The sequence below is a fragment of the Bicyclus anynana genome, chromosome 24 (assembly GCF_947172395.1).
Source record: "Bicyclus anynana chromosome 24, ilBicAnyn1.1, whole genome shotgun sequence".
NCBI lineage: Eukaryota > Metazoa > Arthropoda > Insecta > Lepidoptera > Nymphalidae > Bicyclus > Bicyclus anynana.
Genome location: NC_069106.1, coordinates 7,850,367 through 7,878,356, shown reverse-complemented (window position 1 = coordinate 7,878,356; position 27,990 = coordinate 7,850,367). Strand labels below are relative to the sequence as shown.

General features: G+C 39.2%; 1 protein-coding gene across 1 annotated transcript; it reads left to right on the top strand.

Annotated features, from left to right (window-relative positions):
- The first annotated feature begins 34 nt into the window (after nucleotides 1–34).
- Nucleotides 35–27,923, top strand: LOC112047858 (E3 ubiquitin-protein ligase MARCHF5). The gene is made up of 4 exons (XM_024085132.2): nucleotides 35–435; nucleotides 13,837–14,082; nucleotides 19,571–19,761; nucleotides 21,170–27,923. Exons 1-4 carry the CDS (start codon nucleotides 280–282, stop codon nucleotides 21,528–21,530), a joined length of 954 nt encoding a protein of 317 aa, XP_023940900.2. The 5' UTR covers nucleotides 35–279; the 3' UTR covers nucleotides 21,531–27,923.
- The last annotated feature ends 67 nt before the right edge of the window (nucleotides 27,924–27,990 follow it).

The window sequence follows — 27,990 nt, the reverse complement described above, 5'->3', positions numbered from 1 at the left end:
ATGTCACCAAATGTCAATGTCAATAAAATTGTCAAAACTCAAATTCAAATAGTGATTTGGAAAGTCGCACTTACGGCGAATGACGAAAAAAATTAACAGATTGATTACAAAAGTAAAGTAACACATCACAGCTTGCCTTTATTGATGAAACAATTTTGTTGTCGTTGTGATACAGTTGTACCTCCGCATTCTTGAGACGCGTACATAAAACGATAGTGAGTGAAAATCAAAACAAGTTTTCTGCTTTCGTAAGCAGTGAGCAGTGTTTGCGACTTTGCGATGGCTAGTGAGGACAAAGTTGGAGCGAGTGCTAGTGCTCTACAACCTACTGATGATGAGAATTCGAAGTCCTGTTGGGTATGCTTTGCCACTGAGGCGGACGACAGACTGGCCGCTTGGGTACAACCTTGCAAATGCATTGGCACCACAAAATGGGTAAGCTGTCTATGTAATTGCTTATTAAACCAACGACTTCCACAACTCAGTAGTACCATGCTACCTTTATTGAGGTAAAATTATCCAGTAACTTGATTGTTATTAACTATTCAGCATGTATATTTACTAATATATAATAATATTATGAAGCTGAAGCGTTTGTTTGTTGGCTTGAACGCACTCATTTCAGGAAATAGTCTGATTTGAAAAATTCTTTCGTTGTTAGATATTATTTATCGAGGAAGGCTGTATGCTGTATATTATATTATCCCCATATACCTACGAGACCGGGAACCGGGCGGGCATTATAATAATAATAATAATAAAAAAGGCAAAAAACCAAAAAACAAATTATAAATGCAAAGGAAAGTTTGTTATTTCTTTGTTTCTGGGCTTTTTCCCTCTTCGTCATGATATTGGTTGTTCTGTGTATGTCCTTTGATGCTGGTCCCTGCTGCAATCACTCTGAACTCGCTTCATAAGCTCAGAGTTTGCTTATCACAGTTTTTTTGTTACACTTTTACTGAATTACTAAATCATCATCATCATCATCATCTCCTTACCCTTATCCCACTTAAGTGGGGTCGGAAAAATATGTCAATCTTTTCCATTCGTTTCTATTACTCGTCAACTCATCATCCACTCCTTTTACACACATGTCCTCTTTCATACAATCTCTTCTTTGGCCTTCCTCTCCTCTTATGACCTTCCACTTGCACATTCAACATTTTTCTAGTAATATGACTTTCCTCTCTACGCATTACATGTCCATACTAACCAGTAAGTAAGTTAGTCCAAGCTAACCTTCTACTCCTCAATTTTTTCTGTCACTGGCGCCACCATCAATTGTCACAAAATTTCACATACTTAGATAGGATTCCCGTTTACCCCTATAAACTGGAATCCTATCAAACTATGTGGGTACTTATTACTAATATTATATCTTTGAACTACAATATTCATATTTATTTAGGAGCACTGCTGTAACTATTAGCTACTTGTAGTAGTTGTAAAAACAATCTTAAGTAAATAAATATTTACTTAGATTGTTTTTATAAATTACAATTTTCTTGTAAAATATCATGTTAAATAAACATAAATAATAAACAAACAGTCACAGATGTCATTTGCAGTATGTTTATGAATGATTTTATTATCCATTGATAGGGTTAATTAGTTAGTCATATTTATTAAGATGGTGCTAGAATATGTAGGAAATGAACAAGTTAATAAAAGACACAGTTATTCTCATTATCTTTCAATTGCTTAGTGCAAAGTACAGATTTCTACTTTCAATAGAGAGGGTATTTAGAACTGATTTATTCAGTCGAATCAAGATAATGTACCACACAATTTGTAAGATATTATGGCTATTGTATAACTATTAATTAAGCAACAGTAAGAAAAACATCTGGTAGTTAGCTGGTGGGAGTCTTTGGCAGTGGCTAGTTACCACCCTACTGACAAAGACGTAACGCCAAGCGATTTAGCGTTCCGGTTTGGTGTTGTGTAGAAACCGAAAGGGGTGTGGATTTTCATCCTCCTCCTAACAAGTGAGTCCACTTCCATCTTAGACTGCATCATCACTTACCATCAGGTGAGATTGTAGTCAAGGGCTCACTTGTAAAGTATATAAAAAAAAACAACTTTTGGTAAACTCCCCTCCCAACTTGTATCAATAACAAGGATATCAATAAAACTTGTATCAAAATCAAAATCAAAATCAAAAATCATTTATTTCAAGTAGGCTCAGTTTACAAGCACTTTTGACACGTCAGTTGACTATTTGTAAAGATTCTACCACCGGTTCGGAAGGCAGGTTCTGCTGAGAAGATACCGGCAAGAAACTCAACAGTTGCTCTTTTGAAAAAGTCATACAGTATTATAATTTACAATTAATAACAATTACTGTTTAGATTTCTTATAGTTTTACTTTCTGTGTGAAGGTGGAAGCTGATCCAACGGCCTCCAAGCATCTTTATCATTAAGGAACTCTTTTAACTCAATAAAAGTTGTCCCCACTTGGACATACCCCATGTTCAGTGTGGCATCATCAAAATGAGTTATCATCGAGTCAGCAAAATATGTCAATCTTAACTTATCATACACATGTCCTCTTTCAGTGTATCACGCGCTAATTTATTGTTGGCTAAATGAAAATATTGCACCATTATTTCGATATCTAGAAAATTATGTAGAAGTACTGACTCTGGTGTAACAAATTAAGCAAAATTACGAATAAGTATGTGTAATGTGTATTAAGTAATGAACTCAGCAGAGTTTTTCAACGGGTGGGCCTGAAAGTGAATATGAAAAAAAAATAAAAATAATGTGTAATGCTCATGTATCGCTCTACCTAGTTTTAGTTGAGGACACTGCACTCGAAATTGTAGACAAATACATATATAGGTCCAGTTAGGTAGGTCCAATTTCGAGAAAGAAGTGAACCACCAAATCCAACTCGACTGGGCAGCATTTGAAAAGCTTTTGGTCAGCAATCCCTCAGTGCCTGAAGACAAAAGCCTTCAAACAGTGCATGTTGCCTGTGATTCTGAGACTTGGTTGTTAACTATATAGGCCTCATAAGAAGGCTCAGAGCCAGCTATGCTTTGAGTTTTTCTGTGAGATTGAATCAGGAATGAGGTGGCATTGGGCAGGGCACATAGTTCAAAGAGTTGCTGGATATTGGGGTCCTAAAGTGCTGGAATGGCAACCCCGTACTGGACAGCACAGTGTTAGTTGATCCCCCACTAGGAGGATATCAAGATAGCCGCTGGATGCTGGCGTGTTTTGTTTTGAAATCCATTTAAGAGGCCAGCGGTAGACGTTTGTCAGCTGTTTAGATGATGACGAATCAGTTTATTTGCGAAATTAAGGACTATCAAGATAAGACGGCGACTCATAATAACATTTATAAGTAAATCAAGAAAAGGGACAACTATCAGTCCCTGATAATCTGAAGATTAAAGCCATGTAGAGTGCTGACTCATCAGCTTATCTGACAGTTGTTTTTGTCTTATGGTGAAGCTTTGTTCTTTATTGTTAAGAATGCTGTTGACCCATGTAATGTAATGTTAAATGTAGCTTCCTAGCAGGTTTCGCCTGTGTAGTTCCCGTGGCAACACGGGGAAGAAACATTCGCTAATAACGTGACTTTCTATCGGTAAAAGATTTTCGAAATTGGTTCAGTAGATCCAGAGATTAATCCCTCATTAGCATCATCATCATATCAGCCAATGGAGATCCACTGCAGGACATAGGTCTTTTGTAGGCACATCCAAACATCACGATCCTTAGCCGCCTGCATCCAGCGAATTCCTGCGACTCGCTTGATGTTGTCTGTCCACATGGTGGGGGGTCGATCGCCATTCCAGCACATGGGGACCCCAACGTTTATCGGCTCTTCGAACTTTCTTGAAATTCAATCTACCTAACTGGACTACGAGTATATATGTCCTAGGTATATGTATTCGTCTACAATTTCGATATATACATGTTGATACAGTTGAATATGTAGTTTAAAAGATCTAATACTACTAATATTATAAACGCGAAAGTTTGTATATATGTTTGTTACTCTTTAACGAAGTGATTTGACTGAATTTGGAATGGAAATAGATTTTACTTTGGATTACAAAGGCTACTTTTTATCCCGGAAAAGTCCATGGTTCATGCGGGATTTGTGAAAAACTGAATTCCACGCGGACGAAGTAGTGAGAGTGCGCTAGTAAACATACAACAGAAACAACTTCATGTATTCTATACAATGATACGTTGTTTACGAATTGATAATTATAAAACGCACACTTTAAATCACTGCCGAAAAACAGATTATCAAGTTGTCGATAATTGCGCAGAATTCTGATAGTTTCCATGTTGATGCGATACCTACTTCAATACTGAGTAAGTTTTTTTATTGTAATTATTTTATTAATTATGGCAGACGCCGCACGGTTTCACCCGCGTAGTTCCCGTTCTAGTGGGAATACGGGAATAAAATATAGCCTATAGCACTCGGGGATAGTGTAGCTTAACAACAGTGAAAGAATTTTTCAAATCGGTTCAATAGTTTCGGAGCCTGTTCAATGCAAATAAACAATCAAATCTTTCTAATATATATAGTTTAGCAACTTCGTTACACTCCCGATGCGGGCGGGCTGGGGGGCGTGTAGCGATGAATGAAAACCCCTCGACTGACGCACCTCACTTCCCCGCACGCACGAGTTCATACCCGCGCAGTTTTTCCGCCCGTCGCCCGCAAATCATGGGAGTGTTATTAACGAACTTCTAGACTATAAAGTTACCGCCACGATATCTTTACCGCATGACCCTGTAGCTGGTTAGAGTCTCGGATGAGACCCTTGGAGTGTCAACTTCAAGCCTGTTATCTTCTACTTTTGGGCCCTTCCAGGCGATGCTTCTGTGCTCGCACAGACCCCTGGTGACGCCGCTGAAGTCCAATTAATGCTAGCCACTCACCATCCAATGAGCCCACATGCCTGTAACTCTAACGACTTGATATCCGATAAAACTGATCGTGTGTTGATCGCGATACGCATGACATCATGCAGATGGTGATAAACACACTATCATTTTTGTCGGATGTCCTACCGTTAGCGCTGCTCGTGGGCTTATTTGACGGTGAGTGACTAGAATAAGGAGCTTACGGCAAAAACACGAACAAAAAAAAGTGTGTGTCGGTTCCGACGCACGAATGGTGTTTACTCTTTCAGATCGACTGTCAAATAGGTGTATGTTGCCCCGCAGCATACTATGTACGTCTCAATATTGACGCCTGAACAGTGAAAGGTGCCAACGCCAACAGCGTGCACTATTCAGCGCACGGTGAAAGGTGCGCAAAATAGGTTGCGCATAAAAACGTAACGCTGTCATTCGTTCATTGAATTTGACTACCCATATTTTTTTCATACCGGCGGCTATATATGACTCTAGCTGGCGCCGCGCGGTTTCACCCGCGTGGTTCCCGTTCCCGTAGGAATATGGGGATAATTTATAGCCTATAGCCTTCCTCGCCGGCCTTGGTTCTTCTGACCAAGGCTTACCGCTCGAACAGCGCCGCTGCGCTCGCCGTTCTGGCGGGCGTGTTGCCGGCAGATCTCGAGGTGATCCGTGCTGCCAGGCTGGATGCGGCGCGTAGTACCGCGGCCAAAGGGGAGTGGAGCAGGCGTAAGCTAGAAATCGGGTCGGCCATGACCCGCGAGTGGCAGGAGCGATGGGCGAATGAGACGAAGGGAAGTGAACTACGTCGATTTTTCCCGGACGTGGCTGGCCGACTCAGGGCGACCTGGGTCGCGCCGGACTATGAGACCTCGCAGGTCCTGACGGGTCACGGCTGCTTCCGGAAGCGCCTGCGTGACATGTGCCTCAGCGAGACTGGCGACTGTGTGTGTGGGCTGGCGGAGGAAGACCTCCACCATGTCCTGTGGGAATGCGGCGAGTACGAGGACCTCCGGAGTGCAATGTTGGAAGGAATCGTCAGAGAAGAGGAGGGACCGGTGTACTACCAGGATCTCGTTAGCTCGGCGGTCAACTTCGGCAAGCTACGGGAGTTCGCGCATCGGTGGCACGCGAGGCGGAGCGCTCTGGACCGTTGACCACCGGTCGAAGGTGATGCATGGACCGCGGCGGGCAAGCGGATCTCAACGTCGTGTGTCGTCCAGCCCCAGAAGGGGGAGAGTGAGTATCAAGGGACAAGGAGCGAAAAGAGAAAATAACTTGTAGGGAGTCAAGAAGGCGTCCCGGGAACACGCAAAGAGCAAGTACCGGGTTCGCCCTCCCTCGATTCGGCCCAAATTACCGAGAGGTTGAAAGGGCCATGGGAGGTGGTGGGTTGTCCCTATAGCCTTCCTCGATAAATGGACTATCTAACACTGAAAGAATTTTTCAAATCGGACCAGTAGTTCCTGAGATTAGCGCGTTCAATCAAACAAACAAACTCTTCGGCTTTATAATATTAGTATAGATATTGATTCATACGAAGTAAACTCCAAAAACTATAAACTTTAAGACTATTGTGAATACACAGTTTGTTCTAGTTTACGCAGATAATAGCAAGTTAAACTTGTTTGTCATTTTAATAAAAGACTATTCAAAAATAATTAACATGTTAATCTAAGACATTACATTAATTTAATTTACATTTAAATTATTGTTGAAGCTATTTAAAGAATATTTGCCACATCCCGCACCGGAAAGCGCAGTGTTGGTTGACCCCCCATTAGGTGGATTGAGGACATCAAGCGGGTTGCAGGGAGCCGCTGGATGCTGGCGGCTCGAGACCATTTTGTTTGGAAGTCCATGCAAGAGGCCTATGTCCAGCAGTGGACGTCCATCGGCTGGTTAATGATGATCATGATCTCTTATTTTTAACCTCTGGCGCAAAAAGAGAGATGTTATAAGTTTGACGTGTCTGTCTGTCTTTGTCACCATAACTCCCGAGCGGATGAAGCGATTTCAATTTTGTTTTTTTTTATATTAAAGGTGAATAATGCGGGAGTATTCTTAGACATGTTAGATGAAAATCGGTTGAGCCGTTTAAAAGTTGTGGGGGGGTGAAAGTGGGGAAGAATAGCCGAATGTCTGCAAATATACTTCGAGTGGAGTCTCAAATGAAAGCGCACTGAAAGAGACTTGGTCGAGAGTGTAATTAATAATTTCATGACATTCAGGGGCTATCAAAATTATCAATTTTACTAGTAGATGCCGCGCGGTTTCACCCGCGTGGTTCCCGTTCCCGTAGGATAATATAATATAAGAGATAAGTAGGACAAGAGGATAAAATATAGCCTTCCTCGATAAATGGGCTATCTAACACTGAAAGAATTTTTCAAAGTAGTTCCTGATTTTAGTGCGTTCAATCAAACAAACAAACAAACTCTTCAGCTTTATAATATCATTTATTTCAAGTAGGCTCAGTTTACAAGCACTTTTGACACGTCAGTTGACTATTTGTAAAGATTCTACCACCGGTTCGGAAGGCAGGTTCTGCTGAGAAGATACCGGCAAGAAACTCAACAGTTGCTCTTTTGAAAAAGTCATACAGTATTATAATTTACAATTAATAACAATTACTGTTTAGATTTCTTATAGTTTTACTTTCTGTGTGAAGGTGGAAGCTGATCCAACGGCCTCCAAGCATCTTTATCATTAAGGAACTCTTTTAACTCAATAAAAGTTGTCCCCACTTGGACATACCCCATGTTCAGTGTGGCATCATCAAAATGAGTTATCATCGAGTCAGCAAAATATGTCAATCTTAACTTATCATACACATGTCCTCTTTCAGTGTATCACGCGCTAATTTATTGTTGGCTAAATGAAAATATTGCACCATTATTTCGATATCTAGAAAATTATGTAGAAGTACTGACTCTGGTGTAACAAATTAAGCAAAATTACGAATAAGTATGTGTAATGTGTATTAAGTAATGAACTCAGCAGAGTTTTTCAACGGGTGGGCCTGAAAGTGAATATGAAAAAAAAATAAAAATAATGTGTAATGCTCATGTATCGCTCTACCTAGTTTTAGTTGAGGACACTGCACTCGAAATTGTAGACAAATACATATATAGGTCCAGTTAGGTAGGTCCAATTTCGAGAAAGAAGTGAACCACCAAATCCAACTCGACTGGGCAGCATTTGAAAAGCTTTTGGTCAGCAATCCCTCAGTGCCTGAAGACAAAAGCCTTCAAACAGTGCATGTTGCCTGTGATTCTGAGACTTGGTTGTTAACTATATAGGCCTCATAAGAAGGCTCAGAGCCAGCTATGCTTTGAGTTTTTCTGTGAGATTGAATCAGGAATGAGGTGGCATTGGGCAGGGCACATAGTTCAAAGAGTTGCTGGATATTGGGGTCCTAAAGTGCTGGAATGGCAACCCCGTACTGGACAGCACAGTGTTAGTTGATCCCCCACTAGGAGGATATCAAGATAGCCGCTGGATGCTGGCGTGTTTTGTTTTGAAATCCATTTAAGAGGCCAGCGGTAGACGTTTGTCAGCTGTTTAGATGATGACGAATCAGTTTATTTGCGAAATTAAGGACTATCAAGATAAGACGGCGACTCATAATAACATTTATAAGTAAATCAAGAAAAGGGACAACTATCAGTCCCTGATAATCTGAAGATTAAAGCCATGTAGAGTGCTGACTCATCAGCTTATCTGACAGTTGTTTTTGTCTTATGGTGAAGCTTTGTTCTTTATTGTTAAGAATGCTGTTGACCCATGTAATGTAATGTTAAATGTAGCTTCCTAGCAGGTTTCGCCTGTGTAGTTCCCGTGGCAACACGGGGAAGAAACATTCGCTAATAACGTGACTTTCTATCGGTAAAAGATTTTCGAAATTGGTTCAGTAGATCCAGAGATTAATCCCTCATTAGCATCATCATCATATCAGCCAATGGAGATCCACTGCAGGACATAGGTCTTTTGTAGGCACATCCAAACATCACGATCCTTAGCCGCCTGCATCCAGCGAATTCCTGCGACTCGCTTGATGTTGTCTGTCCACATGGTGGGGGGTCGATCGCCATTCCAGCACATGGGGACCCCAACGTTTATCGGCTCTTCGAACTTTCTTGAAATTCAATCTACCTAACTGGACTACGAGTATATATGTCCTAGGTATATGTATTCGTCTACAATTTCGATATATACATGTTGATACAGTTGAATATGTAGTTTAAAAGATCTAATACTACTAATATTATAAACGCGAAAGTTTGTATATATGTTTGTTACTCTTTAACGAAGTGATTTGACTGAATTTGGAATGGAAATAGATTTTACTTTGGATTACAAAGGCTACTTTTTATCCCGGAAAAGTCCATGGTTCATGCGGGATTTGTGAAAAACTGAATTCCACGCGGACGAAGTAGTGAGAGTGCGCTAGTAAACATACAACAGAAACAACTTCATGTATTCTATACAATGATACGTTGTTTACGAATTGATAATTATAAAACGCACACTTTAAATCACTGCCGAAAAACAGATTATCAAGTTGTCGATAATTGCGCAGAATTCTGATAGTTTCCATGTTGATGCGATACCTACTTCAATACTGAGTAAGTTTTTTTATTGTAATTATTTTATTAATTATGGCAGACGCCGCACGGTTTCACCCGCGTAGTTCCCGTTCTAGTGGGAATACGGGAATAAAATATAGCCTATAGCACTCGGGGATAGTGTAGCTTAACAACAGTGAAAGAATTTTTCAAATCGGTTCAATAGTTTCGGAGCCTGTTCAATGCAAATAAACAATCAAATCTTTCTAATATATATAGTTTAGCAACTTCGTTACACTCCCGATGCGGGCGGGCTGGGGGGCGTGTAGCGATGAATGAAAACCCCTCGACTGACGCACCTCACTTCCCCGCACGCACGAGTTCATACCCGCGCAGTTTTTCCGCCCGTCGCCCGCAAATCATGGGAGTGTTATTAACGAACTTCTAGACTATAAAGTTACCGCCACGATATCTTTACCGCATGACCCTGTAGCTGGTTAGAGTCTCGGATGAGACCCTTGGAGTGTCAACTTCAAGCCTGTTATCTTCTACTTTTGGGCCCTTCCAGGCGATGCTTCTGTGCTCGCACAGACCCCTGGTGACGCCGCTGAAGTCCAATTATTAATGCTAGCCACTCACCATCCAATGAGCCCACATGCCTGTAACTCTAACGACTTGATATCCGATAAAACTGATCGTGTGTTGATCGCGATACGCATGACATCATGCAGATGGTGATAAACACACTATCATTTTTGTCGGATGTCCTACCGTTAGCGCTGCTCGTGGGCTTATTTGACGGTGAGTGACTAGAATAAGGAGCTTACGGCAAAAACACGAACAAAAAAAAGTGTGTGTCGGTTCCGACGCACGAATGGTGTTTACTCTTTCAGATCGACTGTCAAATAGGTGTATGTTGCCCCGCAGCATACTATGTACGTCTCAATATTGACGCCTGAACAGTGAAAGGTGCCAACGCCAACAGCGTGCACTATTCAGCGCACGGTGAAAGGTGCGCAAAATAGGTTGCGCATAAAAACGTAACGCTGTCATTCGTTCATTGAATTTGACTACCCATATTTTTTTCATACCGGCGGCTATATATGACTCTAGCTGGCGCCGCGCGGTTTCACCCGCGTGGTTCCCGTTCCCGTAGGAATATGGGGATAATTTATAGCCTATAGCCTTCCTCGCCGGCCTTGGTTCTTCTGACCAAGGCTTACCGCTCGAACAGCGCCGCTGCGCTCGCCGTTCTGGCGGGCGTGTTGCCGGCAGATCTCGAGGTGATCCGTGCTGCCAGGCTGGATGCGGCGCGTAGTACCGCGGCCAAAGGGGAGTGGAGCAGGCGTAAGCTAGAAATCGGGTCGGCCATGACCCGCGAGTGGCAGGAGCGATGGGCGAATGAGACGAAGGGAAGTGAACTACGTCGATTTTTCCCGGACGTGGCTGGCCGACTCAGGGCGACCTGGGTCGCGCCGGACTATGAGACCTCGCAGGTCCTGACGGGTCACGGCTGCTTCCGGAAGCGCCTGCGTGACATGTGCCTCAGCGAGACTGGCGACTGTGTGTGTGGGCTGGCGGAGGAAGACCTCCACCATGTCCTGTGGGAATGCGGCGAGTACGAGGACCTCCGGAGTGCAATGTTGGAAGGAATCGTCAGAGAAGAGGAGGGACCGGTGTACTACCAGGATCTCGTTAGCTCGGCGGTCAACTTCGGCAAGCTACGGGAGTTCGCGCATCGGTGGCACGCGAGGCGGAGCGCTCTGGACCGTTGACCACCGGTCGAAGGTGATGCATGGACCGCGGCGGGCAAGCGGATCTCAACGTCGTGTGTCGTCCAGCCCCAGAAGGGGGAGAGTGAGTATCAAGGGACAAGGAGCGAAAAGAGAAAATAACTTGTAGGGAGTCAAGAAGGCGTCCCGGGAACACGCAAAGAGCAAGTACCGGGTTCGCCCTCCCTCGATTCGGCCCAAATTACCGAGAGGTTGAAAGGGCCATGGGAGGTGGTGGGTTGTCCCTATAGCCTTCCTCGATAAATGGACTATCTAACACTGAAAGAATTTTTCAAATCGGACCAGTAGTTCCTGAGATTAGCGCGTTCAATCAAACAAACAAACTCTTCGGCTTTATAATATTAGTATAGATATTGATTCATACGAAGTAAACTCCAAAAACTATAAACTTTAAGACTATTGTGAATACACAGTTTGTTCTAGTTTACGCAGATAATAGCAAGTTAAACTTGTTTGTCATTTTAATAAAAGACTATTCAAAAATAATTAACATGTTAATCTAAGACATTACATTAATTTAATTTACATTTAAATTATTGTTGAAGCTATTTAAAGAATATTTGCCACATCCCGCACCGGAAAGCGCAGTGTTGGTTGACCCCCCATTAGGTGGATTGAGGACATCAAGCGGGTTGCAGGGAGCCGCTGGATGCTGGCGGCTCGAGACCATTTTGTTTGGAAGTCCATGCAAGAGGCCTATGTCCAGCAGTGGACGTCCATCGGCTGGTTAATGATGATCATGATCTCTTATTTTTAACCTCTGGCGCAAAAAGAGAGATGTTATAAGTTTGACGTGTCTGTCTGTCTTTGTCACCATAACTCCCGAGCGGATGAAGCGATTTCAATTTTGTTTTTTTTTATATTAAAGGTGAATAATGCGGGAGTATTCTTAGACATGTTAGATGAAAATCGGTTGAGCCGTTTAAAAGTTGTGGGGGGGTGAAAGTGGGGAAGAATAGCCGAATGTCTGCAAATATACTTCGAGTGGAGTCTCAAATGAAAGCGCACTGAAAGAGACTTGGTCGAGAGTGTAATTAATAATTTCATGACATTCAGGGGCTATCAAAATTATCAATTTTACTAGTAGATGCCGCGCGGTTTCACCCGCGTGGTTCCCGTTCCCGTAGGATAATATAATATAAGAGATAAGTAGGACAAGAGGATAAAATATAGCCTTCCTCGATAAATGGGCTATCTAACACTGAAAGAATTTTTCAAAGTAGTTCCTGATTTTAGTGCGTTCAATCAAACAAACAAACAAACTCTTCAGCTTTATAATATTAGTATAGATTTAACAGGAGGCAGGAGGAGGTTCGATGTCGTGTAGAAACCGAAAGGAGTGGATTTTCATCCTCCGCCTAATAAGTTAGGTCGCCTCCATTGCGTCATCACTTACCATCAGGTGATATTGTAATCAAGGGCAAAAAAAAATTAAAAAAAACAATGGCTCAAAAAAATAAAGAGACTTGCTCAAGTTAAAAATGTTTTATAGGCATTTTAGTTGTTCTTAATATGAGAGTTCTCAAGATTGAAACACTATAAGATTATGTTTTGTAGTGGGCTGACTCACCTTGACTTTCAACGGAGAAAGGTCAATTCAGATAAAATACTATTGACTATTAAGAAGCGAATGGACTTTAACAAGAAAGGCGATTTATCTAGAGTACTTTAATCTCGAGAAATCTTTATAATATTGAGATTTATTTGTACAATCCATCGATCAATCGATCGATCATGTTATAATATTTTTATGGTTCCGTACGTACGTGATGGTGCGCTGGTGGGAGGCTTCGGTCGTGGCTAGTTACCACCCTACCGACAAAGACGTACCGCCAAGCGATTTAGCGTTCCGGTACGATGTCGTAAACCGAAAGAGGTGTGGATTTTCATCCTCCTAACAAGTTAGCCCGCTTCCATCTTAGATTGCATCATCACTTACCATCAGGTGAGATTGCAGTCAAGGGCTAACTTCAAAAACGGAACCCTAATAAGACCACTCCCGCACATCCGAAAGTCCGTCTGTCACAGTCAATCTACTGAACCAATTAAGTTGAAATTTGGTACACATATCAATTTCTATGACCCAAACGCAGAGGTGTACCGTGAAAAGATGAGATCTGAATATTAAGCAAAATGGAAAGTTGAAAAAAAAAACTTGAGAGGCGTCAAGGGACACCCGCATGGAACGAATTTCGCTATCGCTATCGCTATAGCTGTCATCGCTACCCTGGTCCTTACCAGCTGTCTTCAGGTCACGGTTTACATTATAGTAAAAACATTACCCTCCTTACGCAGTCGGGTAAAAAGTGTCGTTACAACTTTTAGTCTTAACTTTTTCCGTCTAGCCCTCTTTTGCAATGCGCGAATAGGATAAGGATCGTTCCAAAAACTCTTGCAAACTGCTTGATAGGAGAATCTTAAAACGATTACAACAATGAAACATCGTTTCTATAGAAACAGTTTTTCTAAACGTCTTAGATCATTGATCTTTGACAGAAGGGACACGTCTAGCGAGGCAGGTCCCTAAAGTAACTAGTCTGAGCCAAAGAACGATAGTTTATGAGAAAATTTTCAATTTTCAGGTGCACCAAAGTTGTCTCCAACGCTGGGTGGATGAGAAACAGCGCGGCAACATCACCAGGAAAGTGTTGTGCCCACAGTGCAAGGCGGAGTACATCGTTGTGTTCCCATCCATGGGCGCCTTCGTAGCGTTGTTGGATGCGCTGGAGGAAATCACGCACAAGATCAGCCCCTTCATAGCCGGCGGGGTTCTACTGGGGTCTATATACTGGATCGCGATCACGTATGGTGCTGTCACTGTTATGCAGGTTAGTGATATCTATCCTTTCATTCTATCGTCTTATTACCATCCATGGGCGCGTTGGTAGCGTTGTTAGATGCGGTGGAGGAAATCACGTACAAGATCAGCCCCTTCATAGCCACCGAGGTTTTACTGGCGTTTATATAATTAGACTAGCGGACGCCCGCGACTTCGTCCGCGTGAAACTCGATGTAAACTTTCAACTACCCCTACCCAACTCTACCCCTACCCTACCCCTACCCTACCCTACCCTACCCCTACCCTACCCTACCCCTACCCGTACCCTACCCTACCTCTACCTTACGTTGAAATTTTTCCTGAATTTTCTTTGCTATAAACCTCACGGAGCCTGAGACCTTTCCAACGAATGCAAAACCGTGGAAATCGGTTCGTGCGTTCTGGAGTTATAGCGTCAGAAAGGAAAACCCGACTAATTTTTATATAATTAGATAGCGATCATGTATGGTGCTGTCACTGTTGGTTAGTGCTATCTATATTTTCATTCTATCGTCTTATTACCAATCATGGGCGTCTTCGTAGCGTTGTTGGATGGAAGAAATCAAACATAAGATCAGCCCCTTCATAGCCGGCGGGGCTCTACCGGGGTCTATATATGGTGCTGTCACTGTTATGCTGGTTAGTGCTATCTCTCCTTTCTTTCTATCGTCTTATTACCATCCATGGGCGCCTTTGTAGCGTTGTTAGATGCGGTGTAGGAAATCACGTACAAGATCAGCCCCTTCATAGCCGGCGGGGTTCTACCGGGGTCTATATATGGTGCTGTCACTGTTATGCTGGTTAGTGCTATCTCTCCTTTCTTTCTATCGTCTTATTACCATCCATGGGCGCCTTTGTAGCGTTGTTAGATGCGGTGTAGGAAATCACGTACAAGATCAGCCCCTTCATAGCCGGCGGGGTTCTACCGGGGTCTATATATGGTGCTGTCACTGTTATGCTGGTTAGTGCTATCTCTCTATCGTCTTATTACCATCCATGGGCGGTTTTGTTATTGAATAAGATGTACCTAAGTTATATACTAGATCTGTAATGTATAGTTCTGTCACTGTCATGCAGGTTAGTGCTATTTAACTTATCTTTCGTCTTATTACCATCCATGGGCGCTTCTGTTGTTAGATAAGTTATAGAGGAGATATTATTAGTTTTGTCACTGTCATGTAGATTACAAGGCTATCTTTGCGTCATGGTTAGGCTTAATTAAAATATGTATTTTGTAGAATAATAAATCTATATCTATACTAATATATAAAGCTGAAGAGTTTGTTTGTTTGTTTGATTGAACCCTTAATCTCAGGAACTACTGGTCGAATTTGAAAAATTATTTCAGTGTTAGATAGCCCATTTATCGACGAAGGCTGTAGGCTATATATTATTTTTTGTTTCACGTTTTGCTACGGGAACGGGAACCACGCAAGTAAAACCGCGTGGCGTCAGCTAGTAAGTTAATAAAAATAAAAATATTCTACCTTATCGCATTATAGTATCCCCATCCATGGGCGCATTCGTAACTATAAAAAGCTTTAGAAGAGATCATATGAGACTTATTATCAATGTCTCAGGTCGCGGGGCTCTGCAAAAAATACTAACGGCTTGTACGGTTCATTATCAGTTAGAATCTCAGACCAATTATAGAAGGACCTGCATCACACTCATAGTCACGAACAAAATTGTCTGTCATTTTCTGAAGAAAACGAGCTTAGATTTGGTATAAATCTTATACTAAACTAGAAGTTTTTTCCCGTTTTTTACACAATTCAATTACACAAAAAGATATTTTTACGGAGCTCTTTAACCGACGAACACGATTACAACTATTTAACATCGACACTATAGAGACAGTTTCTATAATCACATTAGATCGTCGATCATATACTTTGACAGAAAAGTAACGTCTAGCGAGGCAGGTCCTATACAATAATTGGTCTGAGGTTAGAATAGAACTATAAGATTTTATCAAAAATATAATAATTGTTAACTCGTAACAATGGCCATTTAACGAAGCAACGAGCCGATGTAACAATAGTTTACAAAGTCATTACACACTTAGTATTCAAATGAACTGTGTTGAGAATATAACAGAATGGCTTTAATAGATAAAGATACATTTGCATACATTATCAACCTATTTTAACCCACAACAGGGGCAGGCCTTCCTCGAGAAGGGATATAGAGCACCGACCACGCTGTTCCGATGCGGGACGGCGGGTGATAACTTTGTAGTTATTTATGCCACTGTAATAAGGGCCATTGTAGCTCGAATGTCGCCCAATGAGACGAAACCGAGTTGCACAATAGACTACAAGAGTGCTACTATCGCTAATTACGTGCAGTGGCATACAATAATTTTCTACGACCATTATAAGAAAGAAAAGAATTAACAATAGTTAATAAATAATAATTGGCGTTGGGCATATATTCCTCGATTTTTGTATCTGCATTTTTGTAGCCATGGAATGGGACTATTTAAAAAAAAAAGACCTGAAGGAATGAATGAATAGCTTTGTTATATGGTTTGAGGTTTTATATTGAGAAATTGGAGTAGAAAAAATTCATTAAAGACCACAATCACTTTTCACTGAAACAAGATTATTATTTATTGACCTCAATGAATGCTCGCTCCTATTATCTACCTAAATCCGATTTTGATAATAATTATAATAATTATATTAGTGATTAAATACAGACATGATTAAGTTAGGACAAATACGTACATATAGGTTTAGATACTTAGATTTTCGACCTACATTCGTAAAAAAATTCTTATCAATGAAAAGTAATTTTGTCAGTTGTCAGTCGCCAGACCGTTAGCTTCGTGGCAACCAGGGGTGTACAAGGTATTTAACGAGGGTAGACTTCAAACTCTGTAGGGATATAAAAATCTACATTATTTTTACAATTAATGTAACTTGAAAATTGAAGGACGTTCCATTCAAACTTTCAACCCTTATTTTACCCCCTCCTCATTTTATTTTCGCGATAAAAAGTCTCCTATAACCTTCTTCTCAAATCTTGTTTCATTTGAATTCATTTAGTAGTTTCAGCGTGATGCCCAGTCAACGAAAAGACGGACAGACAGACAAATAAAAATATATATATAATATCTTCAGTATCGATTATGTAGCCCTCCAATAAAAATTTTCAAAATATCTTTAATGTCCAGAATTTGACCTGTTACAGTTTTATTATAAGTATAGATTGCCTCCTACATTATTTGAAAAAAAAAGTCTGTAATTGTAAGGAAATAAAGCTATTTTTTTATTATTATTATTATTATTTTATTTTATTTTACTTCCTACAATGTCTCGAACTGTGTATTATACTTAAACAAGGACCTCATTCATAGCTTCACCATATTGTCATGTTGATTAACAGGCAGACGACAAAATCTAGACAATAAGTTTAATTTTAGACAGACATCTATGTGAATAGGTACGAATACGAAGGTCACTTCAACACAAAACTCGAGGTTAAAAAAATTTGTTTCAGTTGACATTGTTGTTAATAAATTCTTATAACGGTAGGGGAGCCCATGAGACTAAATAGGGATTCACTTGAGCGTCGCGCTCACGGGGATATAAGAGATTTGGTAAATTAGATGATATGAAGAAGAAAAAAAAGCTAGGAGAGACCATGATGGAAATGGAGATGGACTCGAGCGTTGCAGAGGCCTATCAGATTATAGGAAGAATAAATGGTTATTTTTCATTATTTATTCTTCAAAATTAAAATAAATTAATGAAAAGTAGCTCTAGAATAAAAAGATGACGGTTTTATTTTGCAACTTCGTAACCTCCTTTAGAGTACGCTTCGTCAAATTCTCGAAATATTTAATTTTGAAATGCATAGAAGAAGAAGAAGAAAGAAGAAATATACTTTATTGTACATTAAAAACAAAAATAAACAATAACTTATAATAACACTTAGAAACTAATGTACAAATGGCGGTCTTATCGCTAAAGAGCGATCTCTTCCAGACAACCACTGTGGAAGAGAAAAAAAAAAACGTAAGCACCGATTCGGGTATACGCACACAAAAATAAGAAAAGTTAAGTAATTTAAATACATAAATATTAAGCAATAATACATAATAATAATACATAGACTATACTTAACTACATCATACATATATACAAAGAAATACATATATACATACATACATACATACATACATACATACATGAAAACCTGCAAAACAAGACGGCATCTAAGGGAAGACAAAAGAAATTAAAAGATCAGGGAGGAAAAAAGTGCATGTTTACCAGCCGTTTGAAAGAGGTTAGAGATTGGGCACGCCGAGTGTCTAAGGGCAATGAATTCCAGAGCCGAGCAGCTTTAACAGAAAAAGATTTAGAATAGAAGGAAGTATTATGGGAAGGAATTTTTAAGATTAGGTTGTCTTCAGAGCGAAGGGAGCGACAGTGAGTATCACTTAGAAAGCTAAAACGCTCTTTTAAATAAATCGTAGTCGTAGGATTAAACAGGACATTATACAAAAAAGACAGAATGTGAGTATTCCTGCGAAGGCGGATCGAGGGCCACTTGAGTTTTTCGCGAAATTCGGAAACATGGTCATATTTGCGAAGTCCAAATATGAATCTAATATGCATACATTCTAGCTAGTAACTAGTCTCGTCTCATCTATTCACTTTTGTGTATTTTTGACTTCACGCAGTCTGTCTGATTTTTGGAACACCTCCTCCTTTGTGCAGCGGCTTCGGAAGCGATTTGGCTGAAATTTGGAATGGAAATAGATTTTACTCTGGATTAACATCCATGGTTTCCGAGGGATTTGTGAAAAACTGAATTCCACGCGGACGTAGTTGCGGGCGTCCGCTAGTTTATAATATTTTAAACAAAGCCAGACCGCCCCAGTGTTTAGTACATTGCCTAGGCATTGTATAGTATACCTGAATTATACACATTGCCGGTAACATAATAAAAAACTACTATTTTTTATATTTTTATATGATTAAATATTGTAAAAAATTACAAAGGTATGTTAAAAATATGCCTTAAAAAAATAATAAAAACATAATATTTTTTATTATTATTAAAAATGAAAATAGTAAAGACTTCCAACGCTTTTATGTCGGTTAAAAACAAAACTATAAAAAGCTAACCTAACCTAAACCTAAACCTAATTAAATAATAACTATAACCTAACCTAAACCTAAACCTAATTAAATAATAACTATTTTGTTATTTGCCAACTTATGTATTATAGGAATTACTATTTCAAACTCGTAGACTATTTATACAATTTATTAAAGAAACGTATGGTTATACAAATCAAAAATTGGGGTTGTTACTAATATATCGTAATTAGTGCACTCGACCCCGAGTACGTATGTTCACGTATCAACGTTGTGGTCGACTGCCTAATGCCTATGCGCGACGCGCGGTCGCCGCGGCTTATAGTGTTGCGAAACGTTTATAGTGATGTGCTATAGTATATAATTAAACATTTTCGTTTCCAGGTAGTTGGTCACAGAGAAGGGCTGGAGATGATGGAGTCTGCGGACCCGCTGGTGCTTCTGGTGCTGTTGCCCACCATCCCAGTCACGCTCATCAGCGCCAAGATGTACAACTGGGAGGACTCGGTGCTGCTCTTCTTGCGCAAGTACTGTGCGAAGATACCAGCGCTGGCGTATATACTGCCTTTTGGAAAGTAAGTATTTTTTTTCTCTCATTTATTTATTAGTTCTTTTTTTTTTAATTTGAACAATGTCAATATAAATATAAAATACAAAACACTATAAAAATTAAAAAAAAAATCAATCCTCCCGCTGCGGGACATTTGAGTGCCCAAGCAACCGGTGGTCAGGGCTCCAGAGTCCGTCTCAAGAATCACTGCCTTCTGTATCCGACTCTTGATCCAACTTTTTTTTTTATTTTTAATTTGTTTAATTTGTGGATAAAGCCACTAATATAGCTTAGCGAGTCGCGAAGTATCGTTCGAAGAGCCGATGGACGTTGGAGTCTCAAGGTGCTGGAAAGGCGACCCCGCACCGAAAAGCGCAGTGTTGGTCGACCCCCCATTAGATGGAAATCAAGCGGATTGCAGGGAGCCGCTGGATGCTGTCGTCTCGAGACCTTTGTGTTTGGAAGACCATGCAAGAGGCCTATGTCCAGCAGTGGACGTCCATCGGCTGATAATGATGATGATGATGTAATCGTGGATAGTGTTTTTGTTTACAAATTTAATATGTACATGCTCAGACCAATTATAGAAGGACCTGTATCGCACTCATAGTCACGAACAAAATTGTCTGTAATTTTCTGAGGAAAACAAGCTTAGATTTTTTATATATCTTAAATTATACTAGAAGTTTTTGCCTGTTTTTTACACAATTCAATTACTCAAAAAGGTATTTTTACGGAGCTCTTTAACCGACAAACACGATTACAACTATTTAACATCGATTCTATAGAGACAGCTTTTATAATCGCATTAGATCGTTGATCATATACTTTGACAGAAAAGTAACGTCTAGCGAGGCAGGTCCTATACAATAATTGGTCTGAGTGTACATGTAATATGTAAATGTTTTCTGTCATGGGTTCACCGTGGGGGTGCTGGGTCCATCGTCCAGATAAAAATCCAGATAGTCAGGTCCAGATACAAAAACTCCGAGCAGACTTGTGACCAACGGTTGTATGGTTAAGCAGCTTGTTTGTAAATTATCTAGCGGACGCTTGCAACTTCGTCCGCGTGGAATTTAGTTTTCACAAATCCCTCGGGAGCCATGGATTTTTACGGGATAAAAAGTAACCTATGTGTTAATCCAGACTATATCTCTCTCTACTTCAAATTTTAGGTGATTCGGTTCAGTAGCCGAGGCATTAAAGAGTAACAAACATCCAAACATCCATACAAACTTTCGCGTTTATTATATTAGTAGGATAGGATAGGATTTTATAGCCTTTAGGTATAATTTGCTTTGCCAATAATTCTAAAACTGTCAAAGCAAAATTGGCTAGTTTTTGAGTGAAATTTTCTACATGATTGTGCGTTTTTTTGTTATAAGAGGTCAATGGCAGTTTGTTTATAAATTAATAACAAATTTTCTTTACAGTGTTGAAGGTGACAGAGGCGCCATAGTATCCGGACAACACAACAACACAAACCAAACCACCACCCACCATTTATCCCCCACCAGGATATTCTGTTCCGCCCTCCTCCTCCCCACCATTTCCACCATAATCGGCAAAATATTCTTCAGGTCCGTCCAAAACAACCTCCACAGAACAATACTCGGAGGTCTAACATACATAACAATAAAGGGTGCTCTCAAAATATACCACAAACAAATGTTGTACATAAGGCATTCTAGTAGAAAAATTCTAGATTACACTGAAACAAATTTGAAATTGTATAGAAGTAATATTAGTAGTAATGAAGCAGTATCTAATAATGATTCTGAACAGGTGATATAGTTGTGGGTGTATATGTAGGAGTGAAACTTCTATGGTATGCTATTCGTGGATTGATTGTATATCCAATGATATTTTGTACTATTAGATATGGCATTACCGCGTCGTAACTGAGGCGAACGTTATCAACCCGTATTCGGCTCACTGCTGAGCTCGAGTCTCCTCTGAGAATGAGAGGGGTTAGGCCAATAGTTCACCACGCTGGCCCAATGCGGATTGGCAGACGTCACACACGCAGAGAATTAAGAAAATTCTCTGGTGTGCAGGTTTCCTCACGATGTTTTTCTTCACCGTTTGAGATACACCGTTTCACCGTGTGATATTTAATTTCTTAAAATACACACAACTGACAAGTTGGAGGTGCATGCCCCGGATCGGATTCGAACCCACACCCTCCGAAATCGGAGGCAGAGGTCATATCCACTGGGCTATCACGGCTGTAACTGAGGCGAACAATGGCGCCTAATTGACATTTAGTCGCATAGTAAACAATTAATATTGTCTACAATGTCGAGTTGTGTATTCAGGAAGTGTAAAATCTATATATACATAAATATACAGGGTGCTCGGGAGTATTTCCCATAACTGCATAACTAATATTTTGTTTATGATTTATAATTTTTGACGGCCTCCGTGGCGCAGTGGTATGCGCGCTGGATTTACAAAACGGAGGTCCTGGGTTCGATCCCCGGCTGGGCAGATTGAGATTTTCTTAATTTGTCCAGGTCTGGCTGATGGGAGGCTTCGGCCGTGGCTAGTTACCACCCTACCGACAAAGACGTACCGCCAAGCGATTTAGCGTTCCGGTACGATGCCGTGTAGAAACCGAAAGGGGTGTGGATTTTCATCCTCCTCCTAACAAGTTAGCCCGCTTCCATCTTAGACTGCATCATCACTTACCATCAGGTGAGATTGTAGTCAAGGGCTAACTTGTAAAGAATAAAAAAAAAAATGTAATATTAATATGTAATTTTTATAGTGCAAGTAAAAAATAAAAACTTTTTACGATTTCATACAAAGTAATTCAAATAATTCCATCTATATATGTAACACACGCCTTTATCTATCCTTGCATTTTAAAATTTTAAATTTTGGCTACGTCATAATTATAAGGGACACATTTTAAGATCTGTTAATAAAATGAATATTATTTACTCTGTATATATTAATTTTAAAACACATCTGTACTAATATTATAAAGCTGAATAGTTTGTTTGTTTGTTTGATTGAACGCGCTGATCTCAGGAACTACTAGTCCTTTCTTTCATTGTTAGAGATAGCCCATTTATCGAGGAAGGCTATATATTATTCCCGTATTCCTACGGGAACGGGAACCACGCGGGTGAAACCGCGCATTGTCAGCTTGTGTCCTTTGAAAATTTAAAATTCATTTTTGGTAGAATGTTATGAGTTATGGAAAATACTCCCCAGCATCCTGTATAATGTAAGTAAACGCAAAACTGTGCATGTGTGCTCAGTGGAGTAACTGAGTTCGGATCACTTTTTGCGGTGATCTTGTAGGCACGTAACATATCTAATAGTATGAAATATCGTGGTGTAAATCTATACTTGAATAGATATAAAACTATAAATGCTACATTTATAAACATTGAATAAGATTAAATATTTTTTTTTAGAATTCAAACTATTGTGAGTGGTATTCATATTAATTAATTATGAAACTAACTTGATAAAACGTCGGAGTATGCCCGACTAGTTTTGAACCTATACGGGGCCCTTATTCATGAGCTGGTTCTTGCATCACGTGAGTTTTAGCCGGGTTTAAAATTTACTATAAATGGTAGTGTTTTAGTCCACTTTGCTTTGATGAAAATTTAGGTTTATTTTTAATCCATGTTTATAAATATGGCTGTAAATGTATTATTTGAAAATTAAAAAATAAAAACCAGGCATCGTGAGAAGTGAAATTATTATTATATGAATTGGAAAAATAATAAAAAGCTTTATTCTTGGACCGAAAGCCTGCGTTAGCCACACATATCTCATTTTAGGAAAGCTAAACCCAGTGGAGGGTTAACTATAGCTGATATAGTTAATATATACCATGAGATGCGGGCGACGGAGGGAAAGTCTGCGCGGGTGTGATATCGTACGTGCGGGGAAGTGACGTGCATCAGTCGTGGGTTTTTCATTCATCGCTACACGCCCCCCGGCCCGCGCGGGCCATTGGGAGTGTTATGAACGAAGTTGCCAAGTTATAACACAATTGTGACAAATCTTCAGCGTTCATAATATAAAGTAAGTCTGAAGAATTAAATGAAAAATTTTAAAAAATATTATTATTTAGCCTTTAAACCAAAGAAGTTTCATTTCGGGAAAGTATCATGTATTTTAATTGTTATAGATATACAGGAAGAAAATTTTTTTAGTGCGGATATTTTTATATTTTGTACATAAACAAAATTTAATGATCACGTATTTTTTCTTTTTTTTTTTAACTCAAAAATAACAAAATTATCATTAGCTATTTACTTTTGAACAGAATTTTAGGGTTTCCCTATTGTGCGTTTATTTTATTTTCGTTTGATACCTAAAGGACGTCACCAGATCACTTTTAAGCTGAATATATCTTGTTTAGTAATAATATGTACATTATTTTGTTATTTTAGAGACATAAATTAAAAAAAAAAATTACATAAAATGTATCGAACTGTTTGTAGATTTATATTCTATTAATGATACAGAACCACGAAAAAAAATATCCGCACTAAAGACCGAATCACCCTGTAGATAGAGCTCTACAAAAAAATATGTTTCATAGTAGTTTATTGATGAATTAACCCATACTGATAATATTAACCAGACTTTTCTCTTTTTGTAAATGATCAAAATTTGTCAGTCCATGTACTATTAATAGAAGATTCGTATTAGAAACGACCTTTACCCACCTGTTTAATGAATGAAAAGTGTTTTATACCTATATCGAATTTTATCCATAACCATCATTAATGATAGTTTGATATACAGGGTGCTCGGGTAACTTCAAGGTATTAAAGACACCATTTATAGGAAGTGCCGTGATAGCCCAGTGGATATGACCTCTGCCTCCGATTCCGGAGGGTGTGGGTTCGAATCCGGTCCGGGGCATGCACCTCCAACTTTTCAGTTGTGTGCATTTTAAGAAATTAAATATCACGTGTCTCAATCGGTGAAGGAAAACATCGTGAGGAAACCTGCATACCAGAGAATTACCTTAATTCTCTGCGTGTGTGAAGTCTGCCAATCCGCATTGGGCCAGCGTGGTGGACTATTGGCCTAACCCCTCTCATTCTGAGAGGAGACTCGAGCTCAGCAATGAGCCGAATATGGGTTGATGACGATTATAGGAAGTGAACTGCATAACTAATATTTTAGTAACTACAAAAAGATATGTTTTTATACAAAGTAATTCAAATAATACCGACCATGTAACATACGCCTTTAGGTAACAAATTGACAATGTTGTATTTTAAAATATAAATACATCATTATTATAAGGATGCGTATACGGGACAGATTTAAGATCTATTTACAAAAGAAATATTATTTACTCCGAAAATATTCATCTTAGAACACATGTTCCTTGAACAATTTGAATTAATTTTTGTTAAAAAATATAACCCTGATGATATGGGAAATACTGCCGAGCATCCTGTATAGTTTGAGAGCCTTTCTGCCTCCGATTCCGGAGGGTGTGGGTTCGAATCCGGTCCGGGGCATGCACCTCCAACTTTTCAGTTGTGTGCATTTTAAGAAATTAAGTATCACGTGTCTCAAACGGTGAAGGAGAACATCGTGAGGAAACCTGCATACCTGAGAATTTTCTCAAGTCTGCCGATCCGCATTGGGCCAGCGTGGTGGACTATTGACCAAACCTCTCACATTCTGAGAGGAAACTCGAGCTCAAAAGTGAGCCGAATATGGGTTAGTAACGATTAATGATAGTTTGGCCACGAATTTTTGAGACAATATACTAAATTTGATGTAAAACATGGTATGAAGGTCGTTTCAAATACAATCTGAGACTATATTGGTAAATATGGTTGGTATACAACTATGGAGTATGGACCATGGTGGCCTTAGGATGACCTTAATATGAATTAGGTTTAGTCTATGCCTATTTATTGTCCAAGTATAAAGAATTAACCTTTACGGGTCAGCAATTCCCACCTCCCAAAGCCACGATGGCCTAAACATAGTTGCCTATCATATAGATTGCGGCTTCTAGATAAATATAAGTCTGTGCATTGCTAATGACATCTATATATAACGACTGGTGCGTACCCGAATTTTCTAATTGAACTGTATATATGCAGCGTTTTAAATATTTAATAAATATTCACCGTTTCGACGGTAGAAAAATAAAATTAAATAAATGACATGAAGATAACTTACTTCAGATCAGTGGCTTAAGTTTTCATGCACAGGGGTTTAACAAGGGTATGCTCTAAATGTACAAATTGTACAAAATGGACAATTGCTTCTTCATAATATCTTCGTAATATTTATTTAGGCTTGGCAATGCATTTCTGTATCCATGAAGTATTTTTAAAGAAAATTAATATGGCGACTGTGTCATAGTATTTTTTTTCTTTTTTTAAACTATATCTACTACTTGTGATTGTAATTTCTATTGAATGATTAACTTGATGACGCAAATTGTCATTGTCGCTTGATTAATTTTCTCTAACTACCGTAGATTAATAAAAAATTGCAATAATATGTACCTACTAAAGTATTTTCTATTCAATTTCGAAAATGAAATTATTGTTAGGATTATTTTTTACCGCACATGCACATTTTACTATATGTAAAATACTCTAGCCCAATCGGTTTGTTCAGCATTGCTGATAGCTCTTTAATGACGTGTATAATATAATGTACTAGGTATTATAACAACAATGAGCTATAACTTGAGACCGCGGACTCATTAGCGAGACCACTGTATGTATGTGCTATGACGTCATTGATTATTAAATGATATAACTAAAGCAAATTATTTCTATCAGATCGCGTCAGTAGGGATGATTGGTATCGGTATTATAAAAAAAATCAATATCTATAAGAAAAGCGCTTAAATAAACCGCAAACTAAAATATGCGCTTCGCATTCATTTTTCGGGCTTGCGGTGTCTAGCTAAATATGAGTCCGTGGTCGAGACATTTGTTTGAATGTGAGAAAGGAATACTAATGAATACATTGGTATGTGATATGTATTGGACTGTATATTTTTTTAAATTAATTTTTTTAAGGTCAATTTATATTTGTAGCGGTTATTGTTAATGCGCTAGTGTAATTTAATGGCAATATTTTTTTATATATTCACATACGACGTAGACAGGGAAAAAAATAGACGAATGATTGGTATGCCATTGTCAGTCAAAGGATTACACTGATCCAAATATTTCAAACTAGCATAGCCCCATGGCTTCATCCGCGTAGACCCATTACCATGAGAATACGTTATACGGATATAAAATATAGACTGTTACTCGCTAAAAATGTAGTATATCCGTAATAAATCCTAAAATCTTACCACCTTATAAAAAACTAGCAAACGCTGCGAGGTTTCACCAACGTAGTTCCCGTGGGAATACGGGGATAAAATATAGCCTATAGCCTATAGCCTATAGTGTAGCTACCAAACAGTGAAAGAATTTTTTTAATCGGTTCAGTAGTTTCGGAGCCTATAGAATGTAAACAAATAATCTAATCTTTCCTTTTTGTAATATTAGTTTAGAACTTTAAATTCGTCACTTAAAATTTGCAAGAAGTTGGTGCTGTAATTTTATGCTCACATTACATTACTTTTGTTTTATATACTTTTTTAATAACAAAAGCATAAAAATATTTTACCTACTAATTGACAACACTTGTTTGACCCGTAGCTGCTGGCCTATTCACCATTTTGGTCTTTATTATCAACCTATTGAAGTGGACAACAAAGTGTCATCTACATACTATACGATATCCACCTTAAGCACTGGATGACATTTGTAATTTGTATCATAGAATGTGGATGACATTTTGTCAATTGAATTGTTTTTTATTTTGATGGGTTGACAATAAAGACCAAAATAGGAAACAGGCCAGCTGGGCCTGAAAAAAGCTGCACGCGTCCTAATACAGAGTTTTTGAAGTGATAACTTCTTAACTGAAGGTTTTCCGCTTCGTAACGTAACGCGTTACGTCGCCACTCTGGCTTCCCTTTCTCCCATACGGTAGCTTTAAGTTATTACTTCTGTCGAGCGTCCCGAGGTGCACACGTTTTTTCAAGGAATGCGACTGATGCTGTCTCTTCGTCTATTACTTTCTCTGTCTACGCGGCAAGCGAACTTGCGTTTAATTTTTCATTAATATGGCAACTTTAACAATAAATCTGATAAATATTTTTGACATTGTCTTTTTTTTTGTTTTTGATGTACCTTGCCTTGAAAATATACTTTTCTATTTTTAACCGACT